Genomic DNA, 25,246 nt, shown 5'->3' with positions numbered 1-25,246 from the left:
TAGATACGCATCTAGGTCAATAGAATACTCTCCCTCTGATAGTAACACCGAGCCATACAGTGATATGACTCGAGATCATGTCAACAAACAAGTCATGATCTTACTACAGACTCTTGCGGCAACCGAGATTTCTTTCTTGTCTCCTCCTCTTCCCGCTCCTGGCTTCTGCAGCACATGTCGCCTCCTGCCAGGGGCAAGCCTCAACCGGTGGGTGCCGGGCCAAGATGTACCTGGTGTGCTTGACAGCGGTCCTATTCGGGCTTGTCTTGTTGTGATGGGATGGTGTGGATTAGTTGCTGGTTGGTGGGGCCTTGGACGGGTATAATCGAGTGCCTGCGGTAGCGGTAGCGGTAGCTGCTGGAAACACGAACACGACAGCACATAGTCACTAGTGGTTAGTGATGAGCCTGGGTTTCTGGTAAGGCTTGATATCCGGTAATTAATCCCCCTGTAATTAGTACAAGGTGATCCTTCAATACCCAGTATTCCTAACGGGCAGTGGCATAATATCCGTGTGCTCATCTAATGGCTTTCAAAGCAATCGACAGGTTGTTGGGAGTGTGGTCTGTGGTAAAGTACAGTTACAGTTACAGCAGGCAGGCCTCTTCGCTTGTTGGCGTTTAAACAATGTTTCGAGGAACCCTACTCAGATCAGTAGCTGATCTGCACTACCTACCCTTTAGAGTAACTTTCCGAAAATGAATTCTTTGTTAAGACTCTCTCAGAGAAGAGCTTACACTCTTTCTTAGTAAGACTTCGGGGCATGGTCTATAACAGTAGCAAACCGGTTTTTGTCAGAACCAATGGAATTACTTGTCCAGTCTGTGATGAGGTGCTCACTCTTGCGGCGCTACGAACCTCCAACTCCAACTCCACCAGACACAAACGGGAGGCCGTGGCCTAGAACCCGTCTTTTTCCAGGGACTACCCGCTAATTAGCAGGGGACAACAGCGTATCATCGCTTCTAATCCCGCATCGTTGCGCTTACCCTTTTTTGGACAGTTCCATTTCGTCCCATCAACAGCTTCGATATTCTTCAACTTCACCCATGCACTCGATTCACACAATGCAACACTATCAAGACTCTCCATGTCTATCATATCTGGCATATCATCGTATTCTTATGAGGCAATAGTGTCAGCACTAAAACCATCCATATCATTGGACCATACACGCATAGCTACATAGGCCTGACTTCCGACGACTTGACTTGGCTGGAATCACTCAATGGATGTGTCCCACTCTCTCATCGCTCAAGTTCTTCGGGGTCCATCTGCCGTTCGCGTTCTGCATTGCGTGTATGGATGACTTATTAGTGTTTTCTTCTTACAAGTATAGCCCAACCATGGCTAGTTTTACTTCTCCACGCACGATATGCTAACAGAGGCCGCCATGATGTGATTTCGACTGCTTGCCTCGAGGCTGCTCTATCTACCACACATTTGTTTCTGTACTATGTGATGACAACTCTTCTATATCATTTAGGCTCTGCGCCTCAACCAGTATTATGGCAAAACACCTGACTGACATCTCCAGCGTTCTCGGCGAGTACCTACGCTTCTGGAAATGAGAAATTTATCGACATGCGTCCCACGTAGTGCCCCGTCTTTAGCGTCATGTTCCGGTTTGTCCCTCATGTGCAACTTTCTTCATCATACAATCCCTGGCTTGTGACGACGTCAACTCGTACTTCATTATCAATCGCTCAGCATAAGATCCGCCGCATTCCGTTCTTCGGCGTGGGTCAAAACCGCAGTCCTAAGTCTGATACAGCTAGCCTCCAAGACTTTGGCACACTTTTGTGTCCAAGTCCGCCGCTATTCGGCCTAAGATAATCAACGTGCAGATTCCTGCATCTCAGGCACTACCATCACGCCTGATTGATTATCGCGCAAGATTTTCGGATGGGGTCGGTTGTCGTAGAACCTGGATGGTATCCATCCAACGTCTACGTACCTCTGGGACACGGGCCGTGGGGTTGGCAAAACTATGGCCATCTTACGCCTCATGGAAGGATTATCAACACATGCATCATAACGCTTCGAATCCATGAGAAGCTGAAGAATGATAAGATAAGACTGAACGTGCAACCGTCTTCGGATTGCGCTCTCTTATTCGGGTCGATCATACTTAAAGCTACCTAGCCTCCTAGCCTTGTAAGCCGCATCGCATCCCTTTTGTGCATCATCGCAGGGACCTGCATGGGTAAAGGTCCATCGCAACGACACGTTATTAGTGGCATCTTGACACACTCGGATCCTTTTGCGAATTCGACCGTTCAACGTGGTTCGTATTGTTCGGTTACTCTTGGTTCCAGAACCCAGACAGACAGCCTTCACCTTCTTCCTCTCCTCGATTACTGCGCACACTACTCCTTATCTCTTGGTCCAAGCAACCCCGTAAGGATCTAACCGACCCCAGATCCTGCCCCTGGCATGACGTATTGGTACAACGGCTTCGATCTCGAATCTCATGCATCTTTTGCCGGGGGTGAGAATGCCTGTCACTCTCGTGTTCGCTCAGCTAATGTTTCCCTCATATGGAAGTAATAACGGAGACAGGCTGAAGTACACGGAACTCTCCGCAAAAGTCATTGACTTAGATTTGATGAAAGTCGCATAGCCCACAAGATGGACTATCATTGTGCTAACTTTTATGATACAAGTGTCACTGTGAAAAGGGAAACTTGACAAACTAAAGTTTGACTATTAAGTGTATATTAAAAAGTGACGCTGACGCTATTGAAGATGATCAATCTTTTAAGTTGACAGATACAGAAAACTCCCATCCAACGCCGCTGTATGCTTTCTCTATCAGACTCTTCCATTCATGCGAATGATTACGAGGCAGTGTTGGGGGTGTCGTATCCAGAATCAGAAGTTCCCTTGGACTTGGTTACCTCCTCGTCTGGAACCTCCAGTTTCTTCTTTTCCTCGGCTTCCTTGGGCGTGTCTTCAGATTTCTCCGTGTCCTTCTCGTCCTTCTTTTCATCCTTCTTCTCGTTGGTGCGGTTTTCAGTCTCGGATTCGGTATCAGAATCAGAAGAGTCGGAACCAGAACTCTCGCCGTTACTCTTTCGCTTGGCCTTAGCCTTGGCCTTCTTCGCCTTTGCTCGTTCCTCCTTGCGCTTCTTCTTGGCTTCCGCCTTGCGAGCCTCCTGCTCCTCCTTGCGTCGCTTCTCCGCATCCTCGATTTCCTTTTGCTTCTTCTCCTTGCGAGTTTCTACCACCCACTCATCAACAGCGTCAATGGCGGCCTCAGGGTTGCGCTTGTGCTTGAGGAGCAATCCTTGGATTTCAGCAGGGCTGAATTCGAGCTCGGGCATCTTGGTAGCGAACTTATGGGCAAGAGCATTAACTCGCTCCATAGTCTCCTGGCGGGTCTTTTCAGCCAATGCAGCCTGCTTCTGAACCTCATCGGGTAACAGGACTTCCACATCCTTTCCAGGCGCACCCTCTCCCTCATAAGGGGCGTAGATGGCACGGAAGATAGAGGCACTCATATCAGCGTCGGCACGACCGAATTCAACAATCATATCGACACGGCCAGGACGGATTAGAGCCTTGTCTAGCTTCTCAAGATGATTGGTAGTCATGATAAGGACGCGTCCTTCTTGAGAGGCAACACCATCGAGGATATTGAGGAGTCCCGATAGTGAAAGTCGACCTGGGAGTGCAGGTGCTGTAGTAGGGGGGACGCCAGGCTTGGCGGGTGCGGTGGTGACGGGAACAACTGCCTCCTCTGTGTTTTCACCCTTCGTATCCTCACGAGTATGAGTGAGACCAGCAGTGTCAATATCCTCCAGAAGTACCACACAACGGCGAGGGAGCTCGGCAAAGAGGGTTGCAAGGTTCTCTTCACTAGCCATGGTAGAGCTCAAACTGACCATGTAGATTCGCATGCGAAAGAAACCAGCCAAGGCCAGACTAAGCGAACTCTTTCCGGTTCCAGGGGGGCCGTAAAGAAGATAGCCACGGCGATAAGGGATACCGCGGTTGGAGTACCAGCGGCGGGTGTTGGGGTCAAGATAGTCGGTGACGTCTGCAATCACGTCTTGCTTAACCTTTTCGTTGAGGATAACCGTAGAAATGGGGCGACTAGCTCGACTCATGCATCGTTGCCATGTAGGATCGCCGCCATTTTGACCAAGTGAACCACGATAAATGATGGTCTTTTTCTCGTCCTTTTTCAGATACTGTTCACGAGCATCGACAAGGAGCTCCTTAATGATACGGGGGTTGCGGCCGAAGCAGGAGATGGACAGCTCCTCTCGCTCGCTCGAGGTGAGGAACCCGGAGCGCTCACGGTTCTCATGGCGCTCGAAGAGAAGGACATGGCCCTTGTACCAGAAGAAGTGAGAACCGACCGAAGGGGTATACTGGAGAGGCTTCTTAGTTGAGCCAGAATCTTCCTCTTCGTTGTCGTCGTCGTCCCATCGAAACAAGAACCAACTCCTAGAGTTGATGTTTGTGTTGACCATGAAACGTCGAGAACCTTGGGCAAATCGTTGGTTTGCCACCCAGGCCATCACTATGTTGTAGATTTCATCATCGGTGCGAATACGTACAGCAGACATGAGATGCTGACCGATAATGCTCCATGAATACTCAGTGATATAGTTCCAGGCAAACATGATACCGGAGATAACCAGGAGGAGGGGGATGTAGAGGTTAAGGTCGATACCGAGATAAGCATGGACGATACTTGAAAAGGTGGAAAAGCCAGGGAATAGAAAGTCCAAGATGGCGAACTGTGAAGGAGGCGCATTTGGGAGACCAGCGGCCTCGCCAGTTGTGTTGAGGGTCTCCATACTTTGGGCGTGGGAGATGGACTGCAGGAACGCCAATGGTCCTATCATGCCTAACGTGCGTCGAAGAGTGTTGTATGTAAAGAGTGTATGACAAGCCCACAGAGAGCAAGAAATCTCCGGACCTGAAGTCAGGATGTTAGGAATGCCTAATCAAAGGGCTTCCTCAGCTGATGCTAAACTCACACAAGTCTTGTTGTTGCTGAGGGAGGTCTCTCCTTGCAGAGAAGGATAGTTGAGGCCTGTGATGAATATAGCTAGAGATGATGGAGGTGAGTTGAGTGAGAGGAAAAGTTGAAGTGAGAGAGGCGACGAAAGGTTTTATAAGCGTCAAGTCTGTATGCACGAAACGTGATACTGGTGCGCACTGGAGAAAGAGGCATCCACACCCTCATCATCTGCGTAAGGGCGCCATCAGCCTTACAGCTCACGAATTGAGCCACTTGAGTCACAGCCCGCGCAAACCAACTAGGATCGATTCTCCACGCCGTGACACAAGTGGAAAAGTGGCTTTGCATGTGGGGTAGAGATTGGCGTTTCCTATTAGACAAGATAATGATTGTCGCGTGAAAAGGCTAGGCATCACAGCGTCATCGTTAGGCAGCAGATCCGTTTTTTACTGCATGAATCTTTTGGGTCAATGATACAGTTTGTGAAGACTCTTTGGCACAGGGGAAACAGTATCAATCACTCTTTGAATCGTGTATTCTTACTCCGTGGGCAATGTCGTGATTTTCTTTCTTCCAAATTAGTCTAAACATGTTGTGCTATCATTGCCAACTCTAGATAGAGCCTGATGCATCCGTCCAACGGTTAACCCCAACGACCAATGCCTACTCTTTGTTGACTTCAAAGATCTTTGGTAAGGCAATTGGAGGCTGACCCGCTGACCCTCCTGTGCTCGGCTGCCTCTTTTCTGTGAGCAAAACGAGTCAAGACATTGGATTGGTTCGAGCTGCATATACAGTACGACACTCACAGGATGACTGCATTTTCCAACGCATTATACATACAGTCAAAGCAGGGATAACTACTGAATCAGGATGTTTATTTCGTGCCTCAAGACCACTGTCGTCATATTCAGTCTAGACCTTTTCTCCCCCTTTGTCTATCTATCTATTTGTCTTGTTGACTTACACCGCACTCTTAGCCCAAGCCTCCCGGCGGAGCATCACCCGGGACGAGTCACGGCGGCGTGGCGATCCAATCGGGCGCTAGACCCTATCTGTTCCACCTGGAGGCTGTGTTTCAACCATTTCCCGGCAAGCGAACACCGGCTGACGAATATCATTGGCTGATGCGTAAGGTCAAAGGGTCTTGTCGACAGGGGGGTTAGGGACATTTGATGCATTGCAGACTTTGGTGCATCGCTCAAAGCCGAAGGCGGGTGGGGGACCAAGAAAATGAAATAGGCAAACACCAAGGCTTTTTTCTGTTTTACTATCGCAGATATTACGTATCGTACCTAGCTTGTGTATGGAAGGGAGCACACGACACTTCTTGGGTCGTTAGAGGCATGTGAATGGTCGAGACTCTATCCCTACGTCATTTCGTCCTTTAGTTACCCGGTAGCGATCATCGAAAGGTCTAGACCCTCATGTTTCAAGATGGATATTAACAATTCTGGTTTCGTTCCTTGCTATACAACTCTGTGACTAAATTGCGAGAACTGTGTCGCATTCTATAGAGGCAGTCATCTGTGACGTAGTCTAAGCAGTTCGAAGAAATAGTTGTAATGCCATTCTTACTAAAGTATAGCATTGGAGCATAAGACAAACAGTCAACCAACCACTCATGTTATTAAACTATATACATGTATAATCGCACCACCAAACAGCAGCTTGAAGTGCAAGAGGTTACTACGCTAGTGGCTATGCCAAGAAGAAGCAAAGAACAGCAAGCGACATTCGTTAAATTGATGCGTGTAAGCAATCATGAATTCATTCATAACCCTTCAGTTGTCTCATAACTGATTTCCACAACGCCATGTTCGCCATCCCAAGTTTGTTAGCAATACATATCCAAATACAATCATCAACGTGAACAGAAAGCACAGCACTACTCAATAGGTTCTGCTCGTCAACGCTGTCTCAAGACTAATATTAATCTTCATCAGAACTCCAACCGTCTGATTCTGAAGAGGGACCTCCTCTACCTCCTGGGTGGTTCTGACCAGTCAAGTCGATAAAAGGAGCTCCGCCAGGCATTCCACCAGGCATTTGGGGATGCATGGGAGGTGGAGGAGGCATGTGAGGAGGAGGAGGGCCAGCATACCCGCCCATCATCGGGGCAGGAGGAGGACCACCACCGAAGTTGGGATCGTAGCCCTCATCGTAGATACCATCGCCGTAGCCGGCATCATAACCTGGGCCTTCGTCGTAGCCTCCGTCCATTGGTGGGGCCATCGGAGGCGGAGGTGGATGTTGTGGTGGGGGGCCGCCGTTCATGTTCATCGGCTGAACCACCGGCCGGGGAACGGCTCCGTCAAAGTGCTTACGGGAGCCACCTCCGCTCTTGTGGCTCCGTCCACTTCGCTTACTATGTCCACTGCTGGTGCTAGCCCTGCTGCTACCGCTGTAGTAGTAGCTGTTGGGATGAACAACCCAGTAGAGTTGTGTGTCAGACTGATCCCAGTTAGAGAACGTCGAGCCACCGGAACTGACTGAGCGGTCATCACGGTAGTCTCTTGTTCTCTTCTTGACGGCTGTAGCTCCAGGCGGTGCTCCAGCTACCCATGAGAGAAAGCGGAGAGCCTTGGGCTGTTTCTTGGGTATCCGGGTATAAGTAGTCGTCCATGCCGATGAGCGGCTGTCATCTGAGTAGACGGATGAACGTGACATAGTAGATTATTAGATATGGTAATTACTTGGAGAATGAGGCGGGTGGCGATGAGTTTGTGAAGTCAGAATGTGTAGATGGTGTGCAGTTCACGAACCAAAGCAGTGAACTGAGGCTGGTGTTGTGCTGAAGGCAAGGTGATGCTTGCCAAGCGTGGTAGAATGGGCAATAGAAAGAAGGGGTTCCTTGTTCAAGAGAGAAGAGATCGACATGAAGAGCTAAAGAAGAAAGGACGAGGCAAACGAGAGACGGACATGGGAGCTTGATATAGACGGGAACTAAACACACGGACTAGGCGAGGTCTACACAACGTCTACGTACTTGGAATTGACCATTGCACAAAAGCAATCGTCAGGATCGGCTGCCTCGTCAAGGCATCTCATATTCTGCGGGCGACGAGAAAAGAGGCTATTGTCTCCTATGGTTGTTGCACATTGCACAACAGGACAGGCCGTGGTAGCGGCAGAAGCAAAGAACGACAGGGGGAGCTTGGAGTCAGCAAGTGAGTGGGTGTCGAGACCGTCCGTCGTGCAGCGTCTTCTGTGCGAGCAGGCTTACACGATACGACCGTCCAGGTGATGTGCAGTACGGTACGGTACCGGTACGCTGCAAGTGACGGGCCGCCAGTGAATTTTGGCTGACGGCGGGAGGGAACAGACGTTCCTTGAGGCTCTCGGGCGAGCAGCCAAGGAGTCATGGACGCTGTGCAAGCTGGACGATCGTGCGCCACGTTCGCCCTGCTTTGGAGAGGGGTAAGGTGATAGATGATCTAGGACAGAGATGAGGGTGTAAGAGATGCAAATCTCGTGGGCGAGTAGTTTAATGTGAAGCGAACACACTGCACGTTGTAGTGGTTCGCCAGTCAGAAGTGGTCAAGCTGGACTAATCATCATCAAGTAGACAATAAGAATTGAGTTGAACTATGCGATTGACAGCTCGGGTTGATCAACTCAATTGGCCACGGAACACGAACAGACACCGGCCATGAACTGAATTGGCCGAGAGTCCAAGTTCCTTGAAACTTGGCTGACACAAGACCTGTTCGACAGCATAATCCACGAACGAATATCATAAAAAATCAGGACACTTTCACTAAACACAACAGGCTGCGGAGCCATGCGAACGCTCGAGGACAGTGGATAAGTGACGCCTAGACGTCATGCAGCTGCATGCATTTCGCTGTGGCTGCCTTTTCCTCTTTTCTCACTGCCTCTTATCTGGAGTGAACCAAGTTAAACGAGGCTGCAGTGCGGTGGTCTGCTCTATGCGGTACGTTTTCAATCGGTGATGTTGAGCCGCAACGATTGGCTGCTGGAGCATGCAAGCTGCCGCCGTAACAGGGTTGACTGGTTGGTTATGCGTGAGAGAGGGGGGGGTTGTGCTGTGACATGATGGGATTGGAAGAGGTTTTATGCAGTTGCGAGGTGAGCAAGAATGTGATAGGGTTGAAAAATAACCGCCTTTGGAAAGGGTAGAGTTGCTCTTTGGAGTCAAGAGGCATGTGGAAGTGCAGAAAGGAAACGAAACATGAATTATAAGGCTGGCGATCCAGGGATAAAGGGTCGAGAGTTGCATACTGTGAGTGCCTTTCTGGGCTTCATTGATAAACTATTCTAGGACTTTATAGGTTGCCGGATGTGAATTTTTGATTGTAGGGTAACATGTAGTCGTTGACCTGATAACGGAGACTGTGTATTTGATACTCTGGTAGCATACCTGTACAGTATACAAGGTCTGACAATCTAACATATACTCTACCTGGTACAATCACCATTTCACACAGATCACCACTTTGAAGGATTCATCTTGTCAACCGTGTGATCTGTGGACTATGCGAGTGCTCAACTCGTTATCTAATGACATTCATGTTGAACATGTGGTCAAGACACCAGGCAACCCGAGAGTTGGGTTAAGTATCATGGTTGGTTCATTTGTTAACCGGCAGTTGGAAACTACTGTACCCCAGAAATGACAAGAGAGTGGGCTAGAAAAAACAAGGCGGGCATTTTCAACGCTTCATTTCAACCAGTGTGGCAGATATAAGAGAGAGATCTCACCTACCTGTGCAAAGATCAATGAGAACCATCTGTCTGACACCATCTTCTCAGTGACAACGCATACATCGAAATCGTCCAACTTTGTCTGCATCTTGAGATACTCGAGATGAAGACTCTGGTTGGATAATGTTAGTACCCTGAGAGCAAGTGCGCCGTTGAGCATGCTCCGAGTCGTGTTGCACGTTTCCGAAGCATACATACAGTAGACTACATGAACCTGAGAGACAGCCAAAGCTTGACACAGGTGAGATGAGGGATACCCCACGTGCAAGCCATCAGGGATACAGGGAGGGAGAGCCGACTAGCCGACCGTTGGATGCTATTCAGAACAAACTGGGAAATTAGCATCGACAAAGCCCTCGCTCTGTGCAAATCGACAAATGACAATTCTACAATTCTGGACGACGAGTAGGAAAAAACTTGGATATTATGTGGATCTATTATGAAGATGGGGTTTTCGCTTGAGTGAGCAAATATTTAGATCATCTTGGTGAGATCAGCGGAGACCGGGAATGACAGACACTGACGGGCTGAGACCTGGGAATCAGGAGACAACATGCATCGCTGCCGGTTCGGCCGGGATCGCCCATTTCGTGCAGTGCGATGTGAGGAATGTGATGGAAGTAAGGAAGCGCCTGAACTTGAGTGCTGACAAGCTATGCAGTGAAACAGAGAATGGGAGTCAGTTGATGGCTTATCTCACCTGATCTTGTTCCAACGATGACTAGATTGCCCATCTTTAATAGACCCTGAACTCATCACGGCAGTTTGAACTCGACTGTAAACAAAAGGTACCATTCACACAAGGATCTTGGCGCGTGAAAAACCAACTGGAACCGATAATGGAAGGCCAATGCCTCGGAGTGTGCTACCGATGCTGCACAACCCCTAGTCAGGTTTGGTTGCCAAGCGGGAGAAGAGCCGACGGTGACAGTAGGTATCCATGACAATGGATGACTGAAAGACATGGAACCATTGCCGAGACTTCCAATGATGAAGATGATGGCAACGACTAGTTATATCCATACTATGTTTGGTATGCCTTAGTTACGGCAGTCTGCATCATGATGTGTCGAGGGAATGGATAACTGACTGACTGACTGACTGTAAATACGAGGATCCACCACGTAAACACCAATATCAACACCCAACTATGCATATCCGTACACAAACCCTCAAAAATAGAGTCTTGCGAGCAGCCAAGTTCCGATGACCAATGACGCAGGAATGAAACCTCTTCATTAGTGATCCATCCACAAAGACAAGCCCAATGCTGCTCGCTGAAACCGCTCCAAGCTGCTTCACTGGCTGTTGCTCGAAACGGGGTCCTCAGTCCACCAATCGCATGATCCAGGGCGCTCACTCGCCCCTAGTCCAGGTCCGCCGTTCCAAATCTGGCCCCAGGTACTTGCACTGCCAGCCCAGGGGGATTTGTGGTTTTTATGTACTGTACCCTCTGATGATGGGGAGAGAGGGGACACACATTGGGGAACACGGAGGGTTCAATTGCAGATAAGAGAGTTAATCTTTTGCAGATCATGACTGCTTGATGGGATTAAGAATGTGCTGAGTGTCGCACAACGTCTTCTTTCTCGTGCATGCCTCTTCTTTGTGTCTCGAGTTAGGCCTCTATTAAGCTTTCTCGCGCCCTGAATTCTTCTGGTAGTTAACTCAACTCAGGTCCAAGGAAAACAAAAAACCTACGCTGAATTGCTAGCTCAGGCTGTTCTAGACCATCTTGAGCCTAGCCCAGACTCCCTAGAGGTCTTCCCCTTTCCAGACCAGTTCTGACTGGCTTAGGATGGGGCGTTGGGTCCACCAGAGCCCGCTGGGAAAGTCGGAACCCTCTCTTGGTATGGCGCCTGCTTGTCTCCTGTTGGTCTGTTCTCCCAGTCTCCCTCCTTCTGTTTCTGTTGTGTAGCCACTCCCAGTCGCTCCCTCGCTCCTCTTCGAAACCCGCTTTCTCTTTCTTGGCTTTTTGCAGTTCTGTCCATCCTGTCAATCCCCATCGATCCATCCATCCCATCCCAACCACGACTTAACAAATCATCACCATCATCATCAATCGAATCGAATCGGTTTCAATCTCTCAAATCACTCTCGCTCATCCGAATATCGACCTGACCCGAGTCATCGAATTTTCCCGTTTCGATCTCAATATTCGCTCGCTACACACTGTCTCCTTATCTGACTTTGTCTCTCGAAATCGACTCCCTTCGCCATTGGCTTGCCGACCGCTCCCCTTCGAATCCCGACCGTTCATTGCCCGTTTGATTCTCGACGTCGACTTCAACCTCTCGAAATTTAACGACTTGTAGGGCGCGCCCTTGCCGGCGTCTTTGGCTTGAAGCCCTAGCCTCCCTCTCCACCACGCCATGGATCCCAGCAACGGGAAGGACTCTAGCAACTCGCGTCGCTCATCGACTCGGCGCTCGCGTTCCTTGAGGCTGTCCACTGGTAGTGGTGCCGACGATGACTATGACCTCAGTGCGATGATGGTAGCGGATGGCTTCCGACCATCCGATAATGCCACCTCTTCCTCTTCCATAAACCCGACTTCAAACTCCAATACCCAACCCGAATCGTCATTATCATCGACCGAATCTTTTTCCCAACAGTCGGCATCAACCAAGTCATCACAGGCACCCCTTGTCTCTGGATCGGACGAAATTGCTCCTGCTATCCGCAATCGACCTTCTAGCATCTCCAAGCCTCACCGAAATCATGATTCCCTTGCCCTTCGAAACGACGGTACATCAACTGCTGACCGATCTCACATACGCAACAACCACAGCCTATCGTCAGATTCTCCTGTTATTCGTGCCGAAAGTCCATATACAGGCCCGTCTGGCCCCTCTCATCCGTATCAGATGTATCCTCAGCGAACAATGAGTGTGGCTACTACATCTACCACCGCCAACGCAGTCATACCAGAAGATCGCTCTTACGGAGGCACTCAAGCTCCAACTCATCCATATGCTCTTTATACACAAAACACCACCTCCGGCGAGAGCAGCGCACCCTCTATCCCAGTGGGATTCAATGGCTTGGGAGGAACTTATCAGCGACAACTAGGACCGGATGGAGAAGAGGCAGGTGATTTGGTGGGCCCATTGGGCCATATGGAGGAACTGCCGCCCTACACCAGATATCCGGATAATGCGTATGTGCCTAAACCTGCAACACAAACACCCGTATCGCCAGTATCACCCGTGTCAGAACCGCCATCCCCCAGCAGGGAAATCCCGGGAGCTGGAGGAATTGGTATGGCAACTCGCAATCCTGAATTCTCATCAACGGATGATGACCTAGCTTTGCCTCGGACCCGGCCTTCAGTCAGAAGCCATGCCTCCGAGGCCAGCCATCACGACATCAACACCGCTGCCGCCGAAACTTCCGAGAAGCCTACTGTCAACAAATGGCAACGTCGGGCAAAGAAGAAGCTCTGGGGAATTGTACCTTACTGGGCTATTTGCCTCCTACTTGTTGGCTTGATTCTCATGGGCATCATCATGGGTGCTGTTATTGGCACTATGCTCACGAAAAACCATAACAATAATCCAGATGAACCCCCGGATCCAAATGAGTAAGTTTTGCCATTGTCCTTCACTATCATGCTAACTCCTGTCCAGCAAATATTCCTACCAACCACCGACCACGACAACATATGACCCTGAGATCATCACAGCCATACCGACTGACTTGCCCCATATGGCCACAGGGCGTTTTGCACTTCCCAATATTGACCCTAGCCCTCAGAATAGCAATGCTTGTTTCAACGACTCGCAACAGTCATCGGCCTGGTCCTGTGACATTGTCATCCCTATGTGGTCAATTCAGATCGATAGTGGCACAAAACCTAAGTCCAAACCTTGCTACAATATGACTCTCAAAGCTATTCCTGATAAGGACACGCCGTTCCCGTGGGGTGCTCAACCTCCCAGCATTCCTCAGCCAACACCTATGGTATTAGTAAACGACACGTTGGAACTTGCACGCGGTCCTGCTTGGTGGATGAGGACAAAGTACAACAAGACTGTCATCGTTTCCGAGAAGAAGTTCGGTGCTGCCCTGAGCAAGCGCGGCTGGGACGGCGACGATGAATACGAAGACTACAACTCTTTCCATCGATTTAAGAACAAGGCTCCCCCAAACGCCAAGAAAGGCGACAAGCCTTGGATATGTACATGGCCAGACACTGTCATCGAGTTCTTTATCTACCCCGGTGAAAATTCTTCGACCTATCACCCCCCTTCTACGTCAGCTACTGTTTCTGGAGGTGCCACTACCACATACAGCACTTATTCTAGCACATCCACGCCCGACTGGAGCTCTTGGAAACAACCTGTGCCCGTGTTCCCCCATGTATACAAGATGGTTGAGCGCCGATTTCTATGGGGTGAACAATCCGTCGCGACTTGCACTCAATACGAGATAGTTGGCAACGGAGATGTAGCGGAGCCTCTCGAAAAAGATGGTAAGAAGATTGTGATGGTCATTGTTGAACAGGAGGATGAGGAAGTTGATGACCTGGACCTTACCTTCACAAAGCGCTCAGAACTTGAGACCAAGAAAGCGCTTCGACAGTTGCTGAAACGAACAAACCCGTCACTTACCGATTGTGGTTGCTCATGGACGTCACTATAAAGAGTTGATCTCATTTATTTTGCCCTTATTTGGCATGGGCTCACTTATTTATACATGACGAGCCCTGCCATTTTATACCTTACACATTCTTCTTCGATATCACGGCGTTATACATACAAGACTAAGGGGGCCCTTACCGGATGACACGATTCTTATATATCCGTCGTGTCTACACTGATTTTCTGTCATTACTCAAGATTGCATCATGCGAGAAGGAACGAGAGTCATGTAACGGAGTGCATTTTGGGCCACAAATGAAAGGAAGGGAATATCTGGAGTTATGGGAGCGACTGACCGCTTATGAAAAGAAATGCCTATTGATTCATTTAAGTCCTTTGATTTGTGATTTTGTTTAACATTGGCTACATGAATCTTTTTTTTCACTGCCAATGGTACACAAATCCGCTGTTATCAGCGTGAAAAATATGATTCTCAGTTGTACTTGAAATTATGGTCAATTCAATGTCTGTTGACTCAAAATAGATTCGTACCCGATGATGACTTTCTCACAATGATGTAAATGAATAGCTATTATATACCTGGACAAAGCGATACCCACCTGCTCCAATGGACCCTGAAGGTCCGGCTTGATCAGTTATGATTCAATTATCCTAGAACGTCGTCCGACTGAGATGTTCGGTGCAAGAACTAGGAAACGAGACTGCGTCCCACAGTGAGTCGTTCATTGTTCCAACCTCCCACCGTGACGTCAACTCGTCTTGATGCGGACTACTGAGATTCGCTGGAGAATGTTCGATAGTATCATGATTTTGTAAACATAGCCTCGAGGCTGTGCGTCTGATTTCGTCAAGGTCTCGCGGGCGTCACTGAGCGTCTTTTGCAACAGCTTCCTCGTTCTCTGGGGTTTCCCGAATCTCATTGTCGATGATGTCTTTCCTTCCATCTCGGAAATCTCGCATTAACGACAAGAAGACTGAGTTCTTCCACTTCTCGCCATCCTCATGCTCAACTGACTCAAGAAGACGCTCTGCAGCATCTGCAACTTCTGATTTTGTCTTTGTCACCTCAACAGGCTCTGTGGCCACTGGCTCCTCTGTCTCAAGAGAAAGGCTGGCAATATCTGGTGTTGCGAGCTTTGTAGGGTTAGCTTCCAATGTCGGCTCAGTGGTTGTCTCCTGTTGCGAGGCTTCTTGAGCTTCAGCCTGTGCTATTGCTGCGTCATTGAGTTCCAGCTCACGGGCCATCTGGTCCATCATGGCGTCAACCTGTTCCATCCCGCCACCGGCGTTGTTAGCCATCCACTTTGACATTTCGTCATCAAAACCAGCCTCTTGAGTCGTCGCAGCATTGCCGTTCATGAAGGCACCGTTGGCTTGGCCATACATAGGAGCGAAACCAGCGTTTGGCTGAACGAATGCGGCTTGGAAGTTCATCTGGGGAGCTGGCTGATGCATCTGAGGTGCGGGCTGGGCGAAGCCATTCTGAAGAGGTTGACGCTGCTGTGACTGATTCGCGAAGCGGTTGAAGTCTGCTGCCCAGTTGCTTACGTCCACGGAGGGAGATTGATGCCCTTGGCGAAACTGTGGCGCTTGCGCAGCGTGAAAGGCTGGCGAGTGTCCTTGTTCAAGGACAGCGGCGTGGGCTGCTAATCTTCCTGCTGCATGATGCTGAGGAATACCTGGAAGAGTTGATGGACCATCCATGAACGCGCCAAAGCCATCTGCGCCTTGCATTTGTTGTGGCGTAGATCTGAAAGACTGATTATGTTCAGTTTATAAGTCTCTGGTGAATACGTGAGTGCTTACAGAGTGACCTTGAGGGCCGGCGCGATCTATGAGTCGGTCTTGATGGTGGCTGACATCTCGGGCCTGGTGGTCGATAAGACGCTTGAAGGGTGTTCCTCCGCTACACGAAGCGTCCGCCATGATCGAGTGAGACGTTGGATATGTATATGAGTTGATGAAGATGCTGAGAGAGTATTGAGTAGGTGGGCAGTATACCTCGGCCTGTGTGATGGATCTAGTGGCGCGTATATAGTGGTATATAGTAGGACTGTCTGACGTTGAAGCTGTTGAACACTGATTATAGGAGGCTGAAGATCAAAATGAAGATGAAGATGCGAGGTTGAAGATGAATAATCCAAGAGCCGCTTTCCCCAGAAATCAAGTCCAAGTTTCCAATTCAAGACCGAGTCCCGATGGCTCGTGATTGCCCGCTCTCCCGCCCCGTCCGGGGAAGCCTCAGCTGCGCCGAGGCAACATTGAACTCGGTACGTACTGCGCCGTTCGGATACCAATGCGGCAAGTGGGGGAGTTAAGGTTCAATCCACCCAAGTCGAGATCACGCTTATATTCACGTGATCTCTAGCTTGGCCAACTGTCACCACCGCCACGGTCTGGCGCGGGCCACCTCAGATAGCTCCAGGCCATGGGCGGTATCGTGTCCTCTGATAGCCACCTTTTCTATATTTCATCCTATTTTCTTGTTTCCTTTTGCGCTGTAACTTTGGTGTGAAATCTAGCAAGATGGTAAGTGATGCAAGAATCATGAGATCCCCATCTTGTCCCAACTTTAGCGGGCAACACCCAAACCAAACTTGTTCTATTATAGCTAACCCACCCCTTAAGTCGGCGCAAGTTATCACCAACTCTGGTCATGAGGACATGATTGTACGTTCCTGCTCCCGATCGATGCAACTCGAAGCTATGCAATGCATAACCAAGCTCGACACGATATCTCCCTACGACCTCGAACCATACTGACAGCTACTCACTCCCAGCATGATGCTGTCCTCGATTACTACGGGCGCAAGCTAGCTACCTGCTCTGGCGACAAGACGATCAAGATCTTTGAGATTGAGGGCGAAACCCAGCGATTGATCGAGACTCTCAAGGGGTAGGCTTGAAATATCCCCATACCTAAGTAGGGGAAGCTGACAGGGCCGACTTACAGACATGAGGGTGCCGTCTGGTGTGTCGCTTGGGCGCATCCCAAGTACGGTAACATCCTCGCATCGGCTGGCTACGATGGTAAGGTATTCATTTGGAAAGAGCAGGGCGGACAGAACAACGCATGGCAGCGAATTTACGATTTCAATCTACACAAGGCCTCGGTCAACGTCGTTTCGTGGTCTCCCCATGAGGCTGGCTGTCTGCTAGCATGCGCCTCCTCCGACGGCAACGTGAGCGTTCTCGAGTTCAAGGATAACAGCATCGACCACACCATCTTCCCCGCCCACGGTCTCGGCGTCAACTCTGTCTCCTGGGCTCCTGCTACTACCCCTGGAAGCATCGTCAGCAGCGCGCCTGGTCCTGGTGCTACCGGCAACCGACGGTTCGTTTCTGGCGGCAGCGATAATGTCCTGAAGATCTGGGCTTTTGATGCTGCTTCTCAGACCTACAAGCAAGAGCGTGAGCCCCTGACTGGACATACCGATTGGGTTCGTGACGTTGCCTGGTCGCCTACTGTCCTCCAAAAGTCCTACATCGCTTCTGCTTCGCAGGACAAGACGGTCCGTATCTGGACATCCGACCCCTCAAACCCCACCCAGTGGGAGTCCAAGATTCTCAACTTTGAGGCGGCTGTGTGGCGAGTTAGCTGGTCGCTCAGCGGCAACGTGCTGGCGGTAAGCGGACAGGACAACAAGGTGTCGTTGTGGAAGGAGAACCTCCGAGGCGAGTGGGAGTGCGTCAAGACAATTGAGGAATAGATGGAGGCAGAGTAAAGCGCGACGCAACTATGAGTACAAATAGGAGAGCCAGGCGTTCAAGGCAAACAAAAGGATGATTATCTTGCTATGATCTCTTGATCCTGATGTGGGATGCAATGTGATGAGCGCGAAATGTAGCCGAATAACGAATGCTATGATGGGCTTGCGTATATCACGAGACTTGGACCAGGTTACTTTTCTGGCAGGATATTGTGAAGATGAAGAGAGCCACTCTGGCTCAGTAATAGAACCGAGAACCTTTAGAAATGTTATGATATCGATCCTTGAGTATTTAATTGCTATGGAAACACGAACAATTGTGCCCACGGCTCATAGGTCAGCCGCTGTTCCAACTTGGGACGTGAATGTAAAGGCTAAAAGGCTGAATTATCATCAGGAGCAAGAAAACTTTAACTTTTAGATACTGGTGCCAAAATAAACCCAGTAAGAGTGCCCTAAGCTTGCGCTAAATTACCCAGATAGATGTTTCTATCGCCAAGAGCCTTTATTACCTCTCCAAACGTAGGCCTCTTTAGTGTCATTCTTCTTGAGGTAAGCATCCCATGTGTTATATAGCACGAAAAGCTCCTTAGTTGTATCAGAGGTGAAGAACAACCGATTCTTCTTGTCCCAGGCCAAGCCGGCAGGGCGGAAACAGTCCTCCGGGCAATGCACGTTGTTGTCTTTGTTGAACATTATGGGTGTGGTGGCATTTCCGCTTTTTATAGCGTCCATCGCAGGCTGTCCATTCTTGAAGTCGATATATGCGACTTGATATCCCACCGGCTTCATACGGTTCCCTGAGCAAGATACGTCAGTCAACTGGCTCAGGGGTTCAGGCAAAGTAGGATGATAACTTACAGCTTCCATGGAAAGCCATATATGCTCGTGTGCCGTCCGGGTTGAATTTAAGGGCTATAGGCGCAGACTGGGCTTGGAATACTTGGACGGGAGCAACGTAATCCCTTCTGCATTCCGCATCGGTTCGACGAGATTGATCAGAACTCTGATCAACACCAAACTGTTCACCAACTTTGATGTCACCGATTTCAGGAAACTTGCTCGTGGACCACAAGCTGTAGCAAAAAGGGTAGCCATAGTTACCGCCGCTGCTCTCCGTAGAACCATTGAGATATCCGTGGAAATTCATCTCTTCGCCCGGGTTATCGACGCTGATATCTTTGCCATTCCGATCGAGGGCCACATAGGAGTTCTCAGTGCTGAACATTCCACCAGTAACGGGGTGTTCTGCTAGGCCCTGAGCGTTGCGCAGACCCCAACCGAGGAGGACGCCATCCTTAGCGAAGTCATAGGGCTTCATATCGGGGAACTTGGGATCGAAAGTTGATATGTTGAAGGCACGGATCTGAGCGTGGCCAGAGGAACGCACCTCGGCTTGCGGGTCGTTACCTATGCCGCTCCCTCGGGAAACGACAAGCATATCAGGGTTTTTCTGTGATATGAGAAGGGATCGCCATGAAGAGCCTTCGGTAGCCAAGTTGTCGACCACCATCTTCTCCGACCCTTCGTCCAGCTTGACATTCTTGGCATCGTAAGAGTATGACCAGACGCTCGACGATGAGGAGGCATATATGGTGCGGCCATCCTTTGAAAGCGCGAGCCCGTGTCTTAGCTGTGAATTAATTAGTTGGTGACCGACAGTGTAAGAGACCGTGGATGAAAGCGTACACTGCCCTTTCTGAGCAAAGTCGTCTTCTTTGCTATTCGGACACATTTTCCTCCTACGTCACTGTCATCGAGCTGGATGTGCATTATACCGCGAAAGGCATCTAGAATAAGGAGAGCACCCTCACTATCAAACAAGATGGTCCGAGGTTGTCTGAAATTGTCGCGAAGGACGGTATATTCCCAGCCGGGAGCGGTCCGAGGGCTAGAGGACTTGGGCTTCATTTCTTTGTAGCTGCATTGCTGGGCTGAAGCGAAAGAAGTGATGAAGGCTAAGATCAGCGCAATTGCAGCCACGATGCGGAGGGAGGTCATCTTGAACCGTGGGAGGATGACGATGGAGAGGGTATTCGGCCTGCCCAGGACGAGAAGGGAAACATCGTTTTAACGGTCGTGGATTGAGACCACATTTTGTTTCAATTGGATCCTAGAGTTCAATGCACATGAAGCGTGATCTGCTCTGCTGAGAGTTGATGTTGAAGGTATCCGTGTTCTGTAGTTTGACGTATTACATGATGCCTTTCTCGTGTTGGTTTCTTATAAGAGAGCCACACAACGCTATGGTTGATTCGACCGAAGCAGACCGAGTCTAGTTAAGCCAACCAAGAGCCACTCACTATCAAAGTAATAAGCCACACAACAATTAGCCATTAGCAAGATAACTACTAACTAACCTACTGCTGTTGCAATGGCTCGCTCGACCTCGAGTGGATGATAAACCTCAAGATTGGAACAATGATTTCACGTCTGATATCAATGCGTACAATTAACCTATCGGAATAGGTACAGCCAAGTTGGGTCACTTGATCTCAACCGAGATGGGCACAGACCTTTAGACTGAAACACGACTGGATATGTCATCACAAAACCATTCTTGTTTCGATCATCATTGTCACGCTGCGTGAGGTCTGAGTGTTACGCCCCAGTCTATAATATGCAGGAACAAAGTCTATCTCACTCCTACTACCGCAGTCACAACGCCATGTCCTCTTCATCGCCTAAACTCGCAGCACAAGGTACTCAATAACTGCTTTACGAATGTGTATTGATGCCTGATATGTTATCCTGTCCTGCGGAGACGCTTTGCTTCACCGATTCGCCACTTCACTAGAACCAGAAGTTCCTTTTTATGGCTTGGCCAAACCGGAAAGCCTCAAAAACAAAAAAAAAAGCCCCTATTCAAAGGTTGCCTTAGCTCTGTGCTATGACACTAAGCTGGGAGACAGGTCATTTTCCCAATTTTTGGATTAGACCTTCGTATCAGATCCCACAGAATTCGACGAGGTTTCAGTTGCTACTCTATAAACATCAGACTATTGACCGGGGAAACTTGCTGTACATAAACAAGAAGTGTTCAGGCCGCAATTTGGATAAAACTTTACAGCCTGACTTGATTTCATATTGACGGAAACCAATAAGACAAAATCCACATAAAACAGCACAACTATCTCGTATCGAGCTTGACAACATGAGTGATCAGACCCCTTGTTTAAGTTATATTGCTAGTTCACCGATGTTACAGCTGATTTGCTCACTTGATCATGTGGCCTATCTCATAGACAACGCATTTGCCGAGGCCAATGCAATCACGAATTCACGTCTTTGACTTTAATAAGCAACCCAAAGTCACATAAAACTAACACTTTCCTCCCACAGAACTTCACGGTTGCCCCGCTTCCACCGCGTCACAGGCGCGTGGTCTTTTCTCAGTCGTCATCAGAAGAGTGATGGCTGATTGAGGCCCTGCAGGCTACGGCGGCGGCGGCGGCGGCGGCGGCGGCGAAAGATGTCTTGTTAGTTTTTGACGGGGCCAGCTGAAGAGCGAGTAAGGCTTTTGGAGTTCTATACATGCATGTGTAGTTAAAAGGCATTGGGTACCTAGCTAATTGCAATATTCTTGACTTGCTTGCCTGCCGTAGAGGCAATGAATGCTTAACTCATATGAGACTGACTTGTAAGCCAGAAAAGCGAACAATTGAGTAAGAATAAAGAACGAAAACAGGTCTTACAAAAAAGGACTCTGCATAATGACATCGAGTGCCAAGATATACATGCATACTGCCGTTTCGAGGCGCTTAAAAGTGTACATACTCGCTTGGTGGCTGCAACAACCAACAACCACGTCGCTTGTGGTCCGCCTCACTTATAAGCAAGATGTGCAACGTGAAAAAAAGGAAAGAAAGAAAGAAAAAAAAAAGCAATTAAGAGGCCGGCATATATGCCCAAGTTCACGGTCGGTGGCTTGACCTAGTCAGGGTTGAGTCATGAACCAACAGAGTTGCAAAGGAAGAGGGTTAATAACATGTCAAATATTTCCAACGTCAAACATCCATACATAGTACAACGTCTGTTCCAACTTGATCAGTCCAACCATGACCAGAGCGCACCTCCATTCTCAGTCTCAATCTCACCCTCCATCACTCTCTCAAGTCAGCCAGAACGACACGATAGTCGCAATGGCTGAAAGGGGTTATTCCTGATTGACAAGGGGTGTATGTGCAGCCAGCCACATAGTCCAAACGTTCCTATCGTCACACTACACTCCACAGGCCAGACCAGGCCACGCACAATATCGATCATATGCACCCATACTATGTACTTACTTACAGGCCGCAATGCTACAGGTCATTTTACGATAGAATTCAATCCATGTTGTCGTCACATCTTGGGACCTACCGATCTCTTTAATAGCCTGACCACCTCTTTCGTAGCAAGTGCTCTCCCTTCAGTCTTGTTGTTACAACAGACAAGCACAAGTCATGGCTATCATAAACACGGTGACCGTTTTATCCTCTTCACAGATTGTCTGGGGGATTATCTTTCTATCCTTTTGCTATGTAGCCGCTGTCGTGGTTTACAGATTATACTTTGATCCCCTCGCCAAATATCCTGGCCCCTTTTGGGCACGTATCTCAGCAGTCCCTGCATACTACTACACTCTCAGACAGGATCGACATGTATGGTTCTGGCAGCTGCAAGAGAAATACGGTGAGCATTAGATGAATACCTCAAGTTATCAGAACATCCCATTTTAACAAATACGCCTGTAGGTCCAACCTTTCGTATCACTCCCAATAGTGTCTTGATCAACACTCCCACAGGCCTCAGGACCATTTTCAACAACAAGGCAAATGTCAAAAAGGCCGAGTACTATAAGACATACCCACGCAATGTCCATGTCATGACAACATGGAACACTATTGACAAGACCATGCATGCTCGAAAGAGGCGGGTCATGAACCACGCCTTTTCTGACAAAGCACTGCGCTCCTGCGAACCTTTCATCCATTCCAACATTGACCGATGGATTGAGCTACTCGACCAAGAGATTGGAGAGAAGAAATGGTCGCCTTCTTTGAACATGGCTCGTTGGGCGGATCATCTCATCTTCGATACCCTTGGAGAGTTGTGTTTCGGTAAATCGTTTGGCATGAAGGAGCACGATAGCGAGTTACGACATATCCCAACACTCATGACTGACTTTATGTCGACAATCCACCCGGTAAGATCCAACACACCCAAGGCGAATCTCTTATTAATGCTGTACGTTAGATTGCCTACTCCCCCTTCGCTCCTCTCTGGGCATGGCTCAAGCCCCGAGGTTTGGATTTCCTTCTTGCAGCAGCAGCTCCTCCAGCATTCAGCAAGTGGCAGGCCTTTGTTGAGCAGTGCTTCACCGAGAGAGTCCAAGTCGAAAACAACATGCGGGGCTTGTGGGAGAAAGGCGATAGTCGAAAAGACTTCTTCCACTATCTCTTCCAGGCCGTGGATCCTGACACTGGAAAGGGATATAGCAAAGATGAGCTTTTTGGTGAGAGCGAGTCTCTTATCATAGCTGGCTCTGATACCTCTGCTATAAGTCTTGCCGCTTGTTTCTTTTACCTTTCTCGATACACTCACGTTCAACAAAAGCTTGCGGAGGAGGTCAGGTCTGCCTTCTCTACCGTGGATGACATCAAGGGTGGCCCAGCTCTTTACTCCTGCCAATATCTCCGAGCTGTCATCGACGAGACGCTGCGCATGAGCCCTCCTGTTCCAGCCGATCTTTCACGAGAAGTCCAAGAAGGTGGCATTCTCGTCGATGGGGAGTATATCCCTGAGGGCATCAAAGTCAGCACCGCGTCCTACTGCATGCACCACAACCCCGATATCTATCCCGAACCATTCAAGTTTCGTCCCGAGCGTTGGATCGTTGACGATAAGAATGAGTTTGGTGTTTCCCCCGAGAGTGTCTCTCTCGCTGAGAGCGCCTTTATGCCTTTTTCTGCAGGTCCTCGAGGATGCGTCGGGAAGAACCTAGCTTATCTCGAGATGAGTCTGGCTCTGGCCAAGATTGTTTACCACTTTGAGATCCGACGTGACTTCAGCAGCAATCTTGGAGGTGGTAGTCCCGACGCCATCGAAGGACGCCGTACTGTTGATCAGTACCAATTGCGAGATATCTTTGTTGCTATCAGAGATGGACCTATGGTACAGCTTTCCAAGCGTTCATAGACAGATTGATTACTCTTGACTGGTCGAGAATCCACTTGACCACTGTAGCCTCCCTGCTTCTTTATGTTTCGACACTTGATACTAGATGTATCTTGCGCTTCATGTACTACTATGGGAACAATTTGGAAAACCATAGAGATTTTAGACTTAATAGGTGTAGCGTCAACGCTACGAAGGCATGTAATTATCTGAACTGTACATTGGCATTGGGTTTAATCCTACCACAACGAAACAGAGATGACCAGTGTAACTTTTTAATTTGCAGTTTCCATGAGGAAAGCGCCGTTTTAGCGAAGAGTATGCTCCCTCGTGGTCATTACCTTCGTCCTGAGTCTTTCAATTCCCTTCTTCGAGAGGTTGATGAAAACATCTAGGGTCTTGTCGTTTTAAAGACACCATTTCGACGTGAAATGAGAACACATCACCAAGCTTAAAACCCTCAGAGTCTATGCAAGGTAATAATACGCATGCATTTTCTTCCCAAGTCTGTTTCACCACACTCTACATTATCGAGTCGTTGCTGAAGTTTCACGCGGCTTAAACGTCTCTTTCTCTGAAGCGTTATGCCTTGAGCAACCAAGTGAAGTTTGGGTTTCCCAGGACGGAAAACTTGAAAACCCGCGGTAAACAAACCAGAACAACTCGGCCTTAAGCATAGCCCTATTTGGTCTAAGAGCTGCCGTGAACATGAGGATCAGAAAGTCTATGTGGTGGCAAACGCTACTCACGCATGCACTGAAGCGTGACACACAGGGAAACGCATGGTCTTAGTGTAGTTGGATTAATCCTGTGCTGTATATCAAACATGAGAAGAAAAAATATAGGAGGTCTACAAAGAACCCCCAGATTCCATGCACCTTGACGCCCGCCCTTTGCGAATCTCAATGGACCAAAAACCTTCTCTTCCTTCCGCGTATGTGCTTTTGCTCTGCCCAGTTGTATGGGACCAACCTCCACCAACACTCATCTCGAAGACGAAATAGTAAAGAAAAAATGGAAAAGGGGAATAAGATGACCTAATAGGAGGGGGAATAGAGAAAACATGG

General features: G+C 48.9%; 8 protein-coding genes across 8 annotated transcripts; 4 read left to right on the top strand and 4 right to left on the bottom strand.

The window, feature by feature from the left end:
• Positions 1 to 2,840: 2,840 nt before the first annotated feature.
• Positions 2,841 to 4,859, bottom strand: FPRO_03367 (uncharacterized protein; the record flags this gene model as incomplete). Its single annotated transcript, XM_031226429.1, has 1 exon — positions 2,841 to 4,859. One exon carries the CDS (start codon positions 4,857 to 4,859, stop codon positions 2,841 to 2,843), a length of 2,019 nt encoding a protein of 672 aa, XP_031076966.1.
• A 2,051-nt stretch (positions 4,860 to 6,910) lies between these two features.
• Positions 6,911 to 7,648, bottom strand: FPRO_03368 (uncharacterized protein; the record flags this gene model as incomplete). The annotated part of the gene is made up of 1 exon (XM_031226427.1): positions 6,911 to 7,648. The coding sequence occupies one exon, from the start codon at positions 7,646 to 7,648 to the stop codon at positions 6,911 to 6,913; it is 738 nt and encodes a 245-aa protein (XP_031076965.1).
• A 4,430-nt stretch (positions 7,649 to 12,078) lies between these two features.
• Positions 12,079 to 14,350, top strand: FPRO_03369 (uncharacterized protein; the record flags this gene model as incomplete). Its single annotated transcript, XM_031226426.1, has 2 exons — positions 12,079 to 13,289; positions 13,336 to 14,350. The coding sequence occupies 2 exons, from the start codon at positions 12,079 to 12,081 to the stop codon at positions 14,348 to 14,350; spliced, it is 2,226 nt and encodes a 741-aa protein (XP_031076964.1).
• Positions 14,351 to 15,174: 824 nt separating this feature from the next.
• On the bottom strand, positions 15,175 to 16,236 carry FPRO_03370 (uncharacterized protein; the record flags this gene model as incomplete). The annotated part of the gene is made up of 2 exons (XM_031226425.1): positions 15,175 to 16,068; positions 16,117 to 16,236. 2 exons carry the CDS (start codon positions 16,234 to 16,236, stop codon positions 15,175 to 15,177), a joined length of 1,014 nt encoding a protein of 337 aa, XP_031076963.1.
• A 600-nt stretch (positions 16,237 to 16,836) lies between these two features.
• FPRO_03371 (putative SEC13-protein transport protein) lies at positions 16,837 to 18,020 on the top strand (the record flags this gene model as incomplete). Its single annotated transcript, XM_031226424.1, has 4 exons — positions 16,837 to 16,839; positions 16,939 to 16,980; positions 17,091 to 17,206; positions 17,264 to 18,020. 4 exons carry the CDS (start codon positions 16,837 to 16,839, stop codon positions 18,018 to 18,020), a joined length of 918 nt encoding a protein of 305 aa, XP_031076962.1.
• Positions 18,021 to 18,509: 489 nt separating this feature from the next.
• On the bottom strand, positions 18,510 to 20,021 carry FPRO_03372 (uncharacterized protein; the record flags this gene model as incomplete). Its single annotated transcript, XM_031226423.1, has 3 exons — positions 18,510 to 18,820; positions 18,882 to 19,653; positions 19,710 to 20,021. 3 exons carry the CDS (start codon positions 20,019 to 20,021, stop codon positions 18,510 to 18,512), a joined length of 1,395 nt encoding a protein of 464 aa, XP_031076961.1.
• Positions 20,022 to 21,174: 1,153 nt separating this feature from the next.
• On the top strand, positions 21,175 to 21,312 carry FPRO_03373 (uncharacterized protein; the record flags this gene model as incomplete). Its single annotated transcript, XM_031226422.1, has 1 exon — positions 21,175 to 21,312. One exon carries the CDS (start codon positions 21,175 to 21,177, stop codon positions 21,310 to 21,312), a length of 138 nt encoding a protein of 45 aa, XP_031076960.1.
• A 1,153-nt stretch (positions 21,313 to 22,465) lies between these two features.
• Positions 22,466 to 24,200, top strand: FPRO_03374 (uncharacterized protein; the record flags this gene model as incomplete). The annotated part of the gene is made up of 3 exons (XM_031226421.1): positions 22,466 to 22,694; positions 22,757 to 23,208; positions 23,259 to 24,200. The coding sequence occupies 3 exons, from the start codon at positions 22,466 to 22,468 to the stop codon at positions 24,198 to 24,200; spliced, it is 1,623 nt and encodes a 540-aa protein (XP_031076959.1).
• Positions 24,201 to 25,246: the final 1,046 nt, after the last annotated feature.

The sequence above is a fragment of the Fusarium proliferatum genome (assembly GCF_900067095.1).
Source record: "Fusarium proliferatum ET1 genome assembly, contig: FPRO_scaffold002, whole genome shotgun sequence".
In the NCBI taxonomy this organism is placed as follows: Eukaryota; Fungi; Ascomycota; class Sordariomycetes; order Hypocreales; family Nectriaceae; genus Fusarium; species Fusarium proliferatum.
The sequence above is the reverse complement of the archived record's forward strand: the minus strand, read 5'-3'. Positions and strand labels throughout refer to the sequence as shown.